The sequence below is a fragment of the Indicator indicator genome, chromosome 32 (assembly GCF_027791375.1).
Source record: "Indicator indicator isolate 239-I01 chromosome 32, UM_Iind_1.1, whole genome shotgun sequence".
NCBI lineage: Eukaryota > Metazoa > Chordata > Aves > Piciformes > Indicatoridae > Indicator > Indicator indicator.
The window spans coordinates 6,916,077-6,928,409 of record NC_072041.1 but is presented as its reverse complement, the minus strand read 5'-3'; the positions used below and the strand labels follow the sequence as shown (position 1 = coordinate 6,928,409).

Sequence of the window (12,333 nt, the reverse complement as noted above, 5' to 3'; positions counted from 1 at the left end):
GCAGATCCCCTCCAGCTGCTGCAGGGAGATGCCCAACCTTCTTCCATACCCCAGTACCACCAGTGCAGGGGGTTAGTGTTCTCACTCTCCCAGTCAGCCTGAAGGGAAGGCAGAGGAACTCCAGCCTCCAACCCAGGAAGGTGAGCAGGGCAGGGCTGGGGGAAGCTCTGATCCTCTTTGCAGACTGTTCACCCAGGGTCAAGCAGCCACACTGACACTTCCCTCTGGGGAGATTCACCAGTGGGAAAAGCAGCCAGTTCCTGTCCTCAATTTGCTTTCCCAGTTTGTACCTCACCAAAATTCATCAGTGAATCAAAGCAGCTGAAGAGCAGAGATGCTGTCAGCAAGAAGAGTGCTCAAAGCTTGGTTCTAGAAGCAAAGCTCCATCTTTTAGGAGCCATCTCAGCTCACTTCCCTGCCAGGCAGTTGTGGAGGAGCCTTCATTTGAAGTGCTACAATAAGAAATTTGAGGGACTTTTAAAAAAGCCTTCTGAAATACGATCAGCTGTTGGACAGCCCTGGACATCTCTGAGGCTGGTACCAGTGAGAAGTGCTCAGGTTGCAGTCTGGTAGGATCTCCCCACACATCAACCACATTTCACACCCTCCTCAGACCTCGGAGCAGCCTCTGTAAACAAGGCTGCTCTCTCTGTCAGATCTTTTCCTAACAGGATTTCCATTTTCTTATCTCTGGAGACTTCTGCTGCTTTAATAACAATCTCTACATTCTCTCTTTGCATATCCCAGGCTGCAGAAGGTGGTTCTTGGCCAGGAGCAACAACTGGAGCCTTTTCCCCTTTGTCAGCTGAACATGTTGGAGACAACATCTGTAAGTCGTTATGGAGGGGAAGGTTAAACTGGCTGGGGGTGCCCCAGACATTCAGAGCTCCACAGCAAATAAGAGCCTTCAACAAACCCCTCCAGAGGCTGTGCTGAACACTGGCAACTGGAGGCTGAAGTGTTTCAGCAGAGCTTGAGCAGCACTGGCTTTCCAGCTCCAAGGAAATTCAAGATGAACCAGGCAAAGAGGGGATGTGCTCATGGAGTGAGCTCACATTTGCTCAGAGTCAGGCAAGTGCCAATGTTTCAGAACTGTGAGACTTCCAGGATTTCAGTCCTTCCCCAGGGAGGACACTGAGATGGACAGGGAGGTTATCCCCTGAAGCAGGGTCCCACAACTGTAAATCACTGATGGTGCACATGGGACAGAGCCCCAGGGCTGCTGGGTCAGATCAGCCCAAGCTAACAGCACTTTGGGTAGGTGACCACCTGCTCCTTTCTGGCTCCTCAGCAAGACTGCCAAGGGGTCAATCCTGCCAGGGCTCAGAGCGTGGCACTGCAGATGGGGGACGGGGAAGGGAGTGACATTTCCAACCCCAATCAGAGCACTGAGCTGGCCATCCTGAGAAACAACCCTTGGGTGAAACAGGGCTGAGCTGTGGCTCATCAGTCTGCAGGAGTTAGGGGTTAGTTCTGGTCTGGGTTATCATGCAGAGGTCTCGGCTGGGTGAGTCCTGGTTTAGTGCTGGTTTTGTCACACCTCACAGGCAGGGGTACCTGGATTGGTTTAGTTATCAGGCTGGATGTAGATCTGGCGCTGGGTCAACACTTGAGAAAGTTCCCTCTGCAACTGCTTATACTTTTGGTTGTCAGGAATAGCATCAATAGATCTACAGAGAGCAGTTCGGAAAGGAGGGGAGCAAACAGGGAAAAGAACAGTCAGGAGAACTCAGCAAACAGGCAGCTGGCATTCTGGAATCCACCAGGAAGAACAAGTGTAAACACACAGCTCAGGAGGAACGGGAGACAGGCTGGAGGAGAAGCAAAGCCCCAGGGCTCTGGGTGTTACCAGCCCTGAGCTCTGCACGAAGTGCCAGGGCTCAGACAGAGGAGAGAGATTCAGTTACAGCAGCTTCAGGCAACGTTCAGCAGGACAGAGGCTGTTACATATTTCCTTTCCACGCCAATAAACGCTTCCTGCCTAAACCCCTGCACACCACAAGTGAAAACAAGAGGCCTGTTAGGAAAGCTGGGGTTTGGAAAACCCCCAGACAGCTGCTCCTTCAGCTGCTGCCCACACTGCACCATTGGCACCATCCTTCCATCTCCATTCACCTGCCAGGAGGTGAGAGAACTGCTCTGTTGTGCTGTTGGTGCCATTTGTTTCTCCTGCACCATCACTCTGCTGAGCTGAGCTTTAAAAATGAAAGGATTTGGCATCTTGATTCTCCACTTTCCTCTCTCAACAGGAGAACAACCAGCCAGGGATTTATTAAAGCCCTGGCCAGAAACAAGCAGGGGCTGAAAAGTGCAGCAGTTTCCTGACCAGGCAGGCCCAGGGGGTTCATCACTTCATCTGCTCTAGCACACTAAATTCTGACCAGCAGTGGTGAGAAAGAACAAGAAGAACTTAAACCAAAGCCTAAATACCACAAACCATGAACTCATGACTTAATTCTGGGACTGCTTTTTAAGACTAGCAGAAAGAGAAGCCAGTATTTAAATGTAACCTTCAGGACCACGAAGAATAAAACTCCTAATTAAAACTAATTCTGCAATCCAAGTGTTGCTAATTGGGTTGTTTCCTTCCTGCTGAGGGAACAAAGGATTAAAACACTGCCATAGCTACAAGGTAGAAGTGTTCCCAGCTCCACACAATCAATAAGCACAGGGAGGTGAACAATTAGGGACATGAAAAGGTTGGTGTAGGAAAGGGGAGCTCAGCAAACAAAAGCAGCTCAGTGCTGGGCTGGGGACAGCACCACAGGGGAGCAAAGGGAGTCCAAGAGCCAGCTGGAGAACCTCTTACCTCAGCCCATTAACAATGTCCTTTGTCTTGCCAAAATAGATCTCGTTCAGTGTACTTCTGATTTTGTTTTCCATGTCCTGGAAGAGAAGGCAGAAACCAGATCCTGAGTCAGGCCAGGTGTGGCCAGGAGTGTTCACTTACACTCCTCTGGGCATCAGCTGGGTTCACCTTGAGATACAACACTTGCACAGCATGGTGCAACCCAGCCTGTTGCTGCTGCTGACATCCTCACAGAAGGCAGCAGGACTCCATCTCTGCTCCCATCAAAGAAATAAAGCTGCAGCTCTCTCCTGTCCTCTCCTCCCAGTGAACTGCTGCAGGCTCCGAGTACATAAAGGGGCCTGGAATAAATCTGGGGAGAGACTTTTTCTCAGGGCCTGTTGTGACAGGACAAGAGGTGATGGTTTGGAACTCCAAGAGGGAGATGCAGAGTGGAGAGAAGAGAGAAATATTTGCCCCTGAGGGTGGTGAGAGCCTGGCCCAGGTTGCCCAGAGAGGTGGGAGATGTCCAATCCCTGGAACCATTCCAGGCCGGACTGGGGCTGTGAGCAACCTGCTGTAGTTGCAGCTGTCCCTGCTGGCTGCAGGGGGTGGCACCAGATGAGCTGTAAGGGTCCCTTCCCACCCAAAGCAGCCTGGATTCCATGGCTCGGTGTCTTTCAGCACCACTAGAGGGCAGCTTCCGTCCACGTCTCAGCATTCAGCTGCAGGGAAGGAAAGCGCCTCTCACCCTGAGCTTCCTCTCTCATTTCCTGGCACTGAAGAGAATACGACAGGCAAGTTTGTCATGCAGCACAGCCAGCAGCTCAACGCTTCTGTGCTTTTGGGTTACTCTGAAGTTCTGAGCTGGTGACTGCTTCATTAAAGCTGCATTTTTTTCCATCAGGTCACTCTTGCCCAAGCAAAAAAAAAAAAAAAAAACCAGTGTGGCACCAAAGCCCTCTGGTGACAACCACCAGGGCCTTCCCCTTCCTTGTGCTACAACTCACAGCTGCCACAAAATCAAACACTAAAACCAGTTCCAGTGGATTTCAGCACCTGACACAACTTTGAGTTGAAGGGACAGGTTTGTACAACACCACCTGACAAGAAATAATTCTGCCCAGGTGACTGCAGAAGCAAACAGCAGAGCTGGGGAGGGACTTTTGACAAGGGCTTGTAGTGACACGATGAGAGGGAATGGATTGCAGCTTCAGGAGGGGAGATTGAGTCTGGAGATTAGGAAGAAATTCTTTCCAGTGAGGGTGGGGAGACACTGGAACAGGTTGCCCAGGGAGGGTGTGGATGCTCCCTCCTGGAAGTGTTCAAGGCCAGGCTGGATGAGGCCTTGAGCAACCTGGGCTGGTGGGAGGTGTCCCTGCCCATGGCATGGGGTTGGAACTGGATGACCTTGAAGGTCCCTTCCAACCCAACCCATTCTCTGAATCTGTCAGCTGGGTCTGAGGAAAGCAGCATGGATTTGACAGGAAGGTTTCATTGCTGCATGGAGCAGGAGACAAAGTGCAGAACAGAGCTTTTGTATCTACCAAGCAGTTGGAAAGTCCTGCTAGGAGGAGTACATCAACCACTGAGCACCACTCAGCCCATTAGGCTCTGACACAATCTAAACAACCTCTCTGGAAAGGCCAAAGCAACAAAACTCTTCAGTCATGGGATGGGCTGTGGGCAGGAGAACCTGCAGCAGGCTCAGGGTGGTGGCTTCCAGCACTCACCTCTACCAAGCGTCCGATGTTGGCTATGTGTGGAGAGGAGTCGCTCACAGTCTCATCTTTCTCCATCTGCAAAGGAAAGATGCAAAGCTGCATTGGTGGCAGGGAAATGTGACAGGAGATGTGTGACAGCTTTCCTTACCAGGAGAAAGGGTGGAAGAAGCAGGCCTCAAAAAACCCTGGAGAAACTTCCAGCAGTGTGCAACAGACTGGAGACGTTAGGGACGTGGTTTAGTGGCAGTGGCTTAGCAGCAGTGGAGGGACTGTGAGCTCTTGGGGAGTGGCTGGATTTGAGGAGCTCAGAGCTCTCTTCCAACCTCAGCAGCTCCATGATACCAAGAAACTCCACACCCTGACCAAGGCTCACAGGCTGGTACCAGAAATGCAGCCTAATAAAAACCACAGCTGACAACAGAGCCCTGCTGCAGACAGGCCCTACAGAGCTGCCCTTCCCTACCTAGCAAGGGGCTGCAGCCCCAGGGCAGCACATGTGTGACACCAGGAGCAGCACAGCACATGGGGAGGAAAACAAGGCTGCTGCTGCTGCTGAGAGGCAGGCCAGGGTGGTGGTGTCAGTGCAGCAGCTGGGAGCTATCCCTGCAGGAGCAACTGCTGCTTTCCGTCTTCATCCCAAAGGCTGCTTCCGACCACATGCAGGGCAGGTTCTCCATTCTCAGCATCTCCTGCCAAAAGGCACCTCAGGCACTATTGGGGCTGTTCAGCCTGGAGAAGAGAAGGCTCCAGGGAGGCCTCAGAGCAGCCTTCCAGTACCTGAAGGGGGCTACAGGAGAACTGGGGAGGGACTTTTGGCGAGGGCTGGGAATGACAGGACAAAAGGGAATGGCTTTGAGCTGGGAGAGGGGAGACTGAGACTGGAGATGAGGAAGAGATTCTTTAGAGGGAGGGTGGGGAGCCACGGGGACAGGTTGCCTGGGGAGGTGGTGGATTCCCCCTGCCTGGAGGTGTTCAAGGCCAGGCTGGATGAGGCCTTGAGCAAGGCTGGGCTGGTGGGAGGTGTCCCCTGAAGCGTGGAATGCCAGCATGCCCTTGGTGCAGTGTCTGAACTAGGTGAGATTTGTCACCACTGAGAGCAAAGCTGGGGAGCTGGGCCTGCTGCAGAGCACAAGGCCTGCTTCAGTTCATCTGCCTGTGCCTGTCCAGAGGCCACAGCTGCCCATCTGTGCTCAGGGGAAAACAATGCTCCCCAGCTCAGCTCTGGCTAGACACAGACAAGCTGCTGAACAATGAACACATCCCAGGAACCTCAACTGATACAAGATGTGCTGAGATGGCAGGGAAACAAATCTGGGAGGGGGGGGAAAAAAAAAAAAACGTAGTGGGAAGAAGTCTTCAAAGGGTTTTACTAATCCCACTGAATTTTCTTATCCATCTGTTCACATCCCTCCCTCAGGGTAGGGTTTACAAATCTGGGCCAGCTACAGGTTTCTTCTCCTAAGCCAAGTCTCTAACAGGCTGGGGGAAGCATGTCAGCTAGCTGGACCCCTGCAGGCAACAGAGAACTTGGAAGAGGTGAGGGGGGGAGTGGGAAGAGAAGGAGAGAGGTTTAATTTTGCCTTTAGATTGCAGTCAGATTATTTACATGTGATGGAGACACTGCCTGGAGAAGGATCCAGTTGCAGGAGAGGGGAAATATAAGTCTGGACTGGACAGACAGACATCCAGACATCAGGTCAGTCAGCAACTCAACCCAACCTGGGGCAGCCAGGGAGTTGGCAGTGGGGCACTGACTCCCCTCCTGTGGTCCCCACTGCCTCTCCTCCCCACCTGGGCAGGCCAAGCTTTCTGCTAAAGCAGCAGGATCTGCAGACAGCACTGGCTTTTCTTTGCAGAACCTGCATGATTACATCTCCATAAAACCTGCTGCCAGGAGGCAAAACATTTTTATGTGCTCTAGAAAGCCAGATGTGAGGGGAGGCTGCTGGAAGGGAGCTGAGAGCCAGTCAGCAGCCCTGTCAGACACACAGCCCCAGTGGCTGGGGTTGTAAAGGGTCCTTCCAGGGGCTTTGCCTGCAGGACCTCAGCAGAAAGCTGCTGCTTGAAAGAAAGGGAGGAAAGAAAAAAAAAAACAAATCTGCTTGGAGGGGAAATTCCATTCTCTGAGTTGATGTTAACAAGCAGCTCATCTTCCCTCTGCTGCTCCCCATCTGCTGTTGGGCTCAGCCCAAAACCTAAGGCTCCAGAAGGAGCCAAGGCCAGTCTCCTCTCCTGCTGGAGATGTGCTGCTTGGCTGCCCTGCCTCTCTGCCCCTCCATCTGCTGCAGGCTGGCTCAGGGGGAACTCACTCTGCTGGCTCTGATAAGCTCTGGGTGGCTGTGGGCACTTGGGATGGGTTCCTGCTCTTTGGACATTCTGTCAACATTGTTTGGAGGAAGAGTTAATACAAGGAGAGAAACTGGAAGTTGGATAAACACTTTGTGGCTTAAAAAATAGCAGAAAGATAAGGAGGAAGCTCCTCCAGCATCCTGCTCTGGAGCACAGACACCAGCCACAGCTGCTCTGGCCACACAGGGATGTGAAAATCCCTGCAGTGAAACACAAACAGAGCTGTGAGAGACAAAGGCTCCAGGCCATGGGCAGTGGGCAGGCAGGAGTCTGCAGGAGGAAAGTATCACAGAATGGCTCAGGTTGGAAGGGACCTCAGAGGTCATCTGCTCCAACCTCCCTGCCATGGGAGGGACACCTCTAAACCAGACTCAGCTGCTCAGGGCCTCATCCAGCCTGCCCTTGAACACCCCCAGGCAGGAGGCATCCACAGCCTCCCTGGGCAGCCTGTGCCAGAGTCTCACCAGCCTCATGCTGAAGAACTTCTTCCTCAGCTCCACTCCAACCCTGCTCTCCCTCAGCTTCAAACCATTCCCCCTTGGCCTGTCTCAGACACCCTGATGAAAAGTCCCTCTGCAGCCTTCCTGCAGGATCCCTTCAGCTATTGGAAGGCTCTAAGGTCCCCCTGGACCTTCTCCTCTCCAGGCTGAACACCCCCAGCTCCCTCAGCCTGTGCTCACAGCAGAGCTGCTCCAGCCCTTGGAGCATCTTTGTAGCCTGCTCTGGCCTCACTCCAGCAGCTCTGTGTCCTTCTCCTGCTGGGGACAGCAGAACTGGAGGCAGGATTGGAGGTGATTCGGATGTCAGCAAGGCAAAGCTTGGCCTCTCTCTCTCTCCAATGCTTATTTCAAACTGTAACCAGACAAATGAAGGTTGTGAGCTCTGCAGGTATCACCTGAGAGCTTACTTCATCCTCTTGTGGTCTTCATGTGTTAAACAGAGTAACCAGAGCTATCTTATGTCCTTTAGCCCACTACAGCCAAAGCTGTCAGCAAATCTGGGGGTGCTGCCCCAGCTCTCCACACCACATGTCCATATCAGCTCAAGTCTTCTGCTCCCTGCTCTGTAACTGAATCTCTGGAAAATCTTCATCCTCATGTGAAGCAGAAATGGTTTCCCAGACAGTTCCTGCTCAGCACATCTCTGCTGTCCTCTTCACCCCAAAACACCACTTGGGCAGCAGTTAGAGAGTGCCTCCAGGAAGCACTCTTCTGCTGAGGGGAGACCTCCTGCCTCTCTACAGCTCCCTGAAAGGAGGTTGGAGCCAGGTGGGGTTGGTCTCTTCTCCCTAGTATCAGGTGACAGGACAAGAGGAAATGCCCTGAAATTGTGCCAGGGGAGGTTCAGGTTGGACAGGAGAAGAAATTTCCTCCCTGAAAGGGCTCTGGCACAGGCTGCCCAGGAAGGTGGCTGAATCCCCATCCCTGGAGGGGTTTCAAAGCCACAGAGATGTGGTGCTGAGGGCCATGGTTTAGCCCCAGCCTTGGCAGAGTTAGAGAATGGTTGGACTGGAAGATCTTGAAGGTCTTTGCCAACTAAATGATTCTGACTCTCCTTCCAAAGGCAGGCAGAGCTCAGACTGCCCCAGAGCAGCCTCCCCCCCCGAGCCCTGCAGAACTCCCCACCTTCACCAGACCCTGCTTCCAGTAAGCAAACCCAGGCACATCTGTGCTGCTTTAATCTGAAATCCCAGGCTCCACTTCCTCTACAGCTTCATATCCTCCCCCTTCCCACACCTCCCTGTGTAAATAAACCCCAGGTCTGGAGCCAAACTCCTCTCTCAGCAAACCTGCCCTTCCTCAGGGCGCTCAGCCTGCCGGAGGATGCACACACACGGGGCCCTTTGTGTGCAGCCAGGGCCCAGGCAGGCACCTGCTGCTCCTGCTGGGGAGGAGGGGGCTCCAGAAACCCATCCAACAAAGTGCACTTTTGACTGCCTGCCAGACAGGGGGAAGCCTGAGGCTGCTCTGCATGAAGTGCCACCAGACCGTGGCAGCTCCGCTCACTCACAGCCCAAGGAGACCTCAGAGCCCAGCCGAGGCCACGCAGTGCCCTGCAGAAGTCCTCCACAAAGGGCACAGGACCCCCAGTCACAGAGGAAATCATCTGGCTGGAATCAGGGAGGGGGCTGGGGGTCACCTGCTGTCACTGGGGAACCTGCAAGGTGTTCCTCATTGCCCTGCAAGTGCTGCTGCCTCTGCTGGAAATGGAAGGTGGCCTGGCCTGGCCTCTCCCCTCAGCACCTCAGTCTGCAGCCCCTCATGGAGCCTGACAGCACAGAGCACCCTTCCCTGCCCACATCCCTGTGGAGGCTCCAAGCCTGGAAGTGTTCATAGCCAGGTTAGATGGGGCCTGGAGCAACCTGGAGGTGATCATCTAGCTCCAACCTATGGCAGGGGGGTTGGAAGCAGATGACCTTCAAGGTCCCTTCCAACCCAATTCTAGGATTCCTTCATGATCCCTTCTCAATCCAAGCCCTGCCCTACCAAGCTGTGCCTCCCCAGAAGAGCAAAGAGGACTGCCTGATGCCTTGCCCTGAGTGTGACCTGCAGGAATGATGAGCAAGTTGTTTCCACACAGCATTTCCATGTGGGACATGCCTTGCTCTTCCCAGCTGCCAGAGGTGGTGAATTAGGAGGCATGACATGAGCTGTTCCCAGCCACCAGCTTCAGCACTCCACTCCTCACTCCAAAGGAAAATAAAAAAAAAAAAAAAACAAAACCCAACCACCCCAATTTGCAGCTAGGAGGTGGAACTGCTTTCCAAGTGAACAGCTCTCAACAGGCTTCCCTTTCAAAGGTTCTCTCTGCCATGGATATGACAGAGCCAGGGAACACTTCAAAAGCTCCCCCTCAGACACAAGGACATCTGCTGTCCACTGCACTGCAGGACCAAAGGTGGGCAAGCAGCTTAAATGTGGAGCTGACCAAAGCCATGGAGAAAGTTGTTTCCAAGTTAATGGTTAGGATATCAGCTTGCATCAAGGTAAAACTAAGATGAAAGAGAGAGATGGAGAAGGGAAGGCTCTAGGGAGACCTTAGAGCAGCCTGCCAGTACCTGAAGGGGGACACAGGAGAGCTGGGGAGGGACTTTGGACAAGGGCTGGGAGTGATAGGATGAGAGGGAATGGATTGAAACTGGAAGAGGGGAGATTGAGATTGAGACTGGGGATGAGGAAGAAATTCCTTCCAGTGAGGGTGGGGAGACACTGGCACAGGTTGCCCAGGGAGGTTGTGGATGTTCCCTCCCTGTAGGTGTTCAAGGCCAGGCTGGATGAGGCCTTGAGCAAGCTGGGCTGGGGGGAGGTGTCCCTGCCCATGGCAGGGGGTTGGCATTTGGATGATCCTGAAGGTCCCTTCCAACCCAACCCATTCTGTGAATCTATAAAGATTCTCTTTGGGAGGGAACTGAAACTGCTTGCAGTGCTTCAGTTTGCTGTAGACTGCACAACAAAACCCTCCCAGAAAGTCAAACTAAGCCCTGCTGTCCTTGGGTGATGTGGCCAGCTGGGCTTACAGCAAAGTAAAAGCCTTGCACTCAGTTTAGTCCAACTAGGGCTACAGAAAGGGCTGAGGACCAGGAGCTCCTCCTCACACAGCACAGCTGCAGGCAGTGTGAAGATCTCCCTGTTCTGCCCTGGGTTCTGAGGAGGCCCTGCCCTGTTAAACCTCCACCCTGCGGAGACCACACCTGGAGTACTGCATCCAGTTCTGGAGCCTCTGTTCCAGGAAGGATCTGGAGGTGCTGGAAGGTGCCCAGAGAAGGGCCACGAGGATGAGCAGAGGGCTGGAGCTGCTCTGCTATGAGGACAGCCTGAGAGAGTTGGGGTTGTGCAGTCTGGAGAGGAGAAGGCTCCCAGGAGACCTTCTTGTGGCCTTCCAGGATCTGAAGGGGGCTCCAAGAAAGCTGGGGAGGGACTTTGGAGGGTGTCAGGGAGTGATAGGACTGGGGGGGATGGAGCAAAACTAGAAATGGGGAGATTCAGATTGGATGTTAGGAAGAAATTCTTCCCCATGAGGGTGGTGAGAGACTGGCAGAGGTTGCCCAGGGAGGTGGTGGAAGCCTCATCCCTGGAGGTTTTTGCAGCCAGGCTGGATGTGGCTGTGAGCAACCTGCTGTGGTGTGAGGTGTCCCTGCCCATGGCAGGGGGGTTGGGACTGGCTGAGCCTTGAGCTCCCTTCCAGCCCTGACAATTCTATGATTCCCATAGCATCTGGAAACAGCAAACCTGGCTCTGCAAGTGGAGTTTCCATTGTGTGTGCAGGAGCAGTGCATCATCACCCAGGGGGCTTCCTTTCTGGTTCCTGACACTGGAAGCAGGCCCCTGCTTTAATGCATCACATCTGAATGGAATGAGCTGCTGCTGAAATGATGACAGCAGCAGGAATCTCCCCATGCAGCTCCCAGAGTGAAAGTCAAACCAAACAAGTGGCAGCAGCCTCAGGCCAAGGTGTACTGAGGACACCCACTCCCAGCAGACTCTCTGTTGGCCTTGGCACAGCTCTCACACAGCAGAAGGCCAGGGCCAAAGGCAAGCCCTTGGCCTCCACTTCACAGCTCTGGTTTCAAGTGTTAGCAAGGCCTGGGATTAAATATTTGTCCAGGTCACCATAACTGAGGTGTAATTACTGCAAACATTTTAAGAGCAGGCAATGCTCTGTCTCCAGATGCCTTTTTTTTTCCCCCCCTCCCTGCTTTTCCATCAGCTCCTTCTATAAATCAACAAGGTGGAAAGGAAACTCAGGCAGGTCTAGGGCAAGCTGCTGTGCCTGCAATGCTCACACCACCTCAGCTCCTCTCTGCAGTCCCTGACCCTTCTTTCCTCTCTGCCTGCCTCCAACCTGCACAAAAACACAAAGTGCTGAACAGAGTCTGCTTTGTCCTTTGTATCAGCCCTGGGAAGCCTCATAAAGGAGTTTCAGCTCCTGCCAATCTCTCCACTCGCTCAGGACCATACAATATGCCTCCTGTCCTCCAGACTTTATTAGTCTGCTCCACTCCACTGATTTCCACAGTCCAGACCTGAATTCAGCTTGCAGCCTTCAGCAGGTGGCAGGGGCAGAAGGACCTTCAGCCAGGCCCAGCAGAACCTGCCTGGCAGAGACTCAGGCAGCAGCAGTGCTTGAACAGGCACCAGGCTGGCACCTCCCTGGAGAACATCAGCTCTAGAGCTCCAGAGGAAGTCAAAGTAATTAACACTGGCACAATAACCTCAGCTGTTTAGAAGAGATTTCTGGGTTTCTTGAAGAGGTTTTATCAAATCACTGCCCTGGTACTGCAGGAGGGAAATCCTAAAGGAGGAGACTGAATGACAAGCAGCAGAATTCTGCAGTTAATGCAAGCTGCAGGCTCAGTCATGGTGCTCTGCCTGGCTCTTACAAGAGGCAGAGCAAACCAGGGCACCCTGGCTTCCTCTGATCCTGTTGGAATCTTCCAGTGAGGCAAATCCCAGGGGTAAAAATCAGAAGGGA

At 53.3% G+C, this 12,333-nt stretch overlaps 1 protein-coding gene across 2 annotated transcripts in view; it reads right to left on the bottom strand.

Moving 5' to 3' along the window:
- CAPZB (capping actin protein of muscle Z-line subunit beta) overlaps positions 1–12,333 on the bottom strand; it is a 76,410-nt gene that overhangs the window by 768 nt on the left and 63,309 nt on the right. Inside the window, exons 6-8 of one of the 2 annotated variants that reach the window (XM_054394802.1) lie at positions 4,522–4,587; positions 2,810–2,886; positions 1,563–1,670 (exon numbers count right to left, since the gene is read on the bottom strand). In XM_054394802.1, the coding sequence (XP_054250777.1) occupies positions 1,568–1,670; positions 2,810–2,886; positions 4,522–4,587 (246 nt within the window). In that variant the 3' untranslated portion in view covers positions 1,563–1,567. Of the gene's footprint in view, positions 1–1,562; positions 1,671–2,809; positions 2,887–4,521; positions 4,588–12,333 lie in introns of those variants that run through there. The other variant, XM_054394803.1, reaches the window with a different exon arrangement.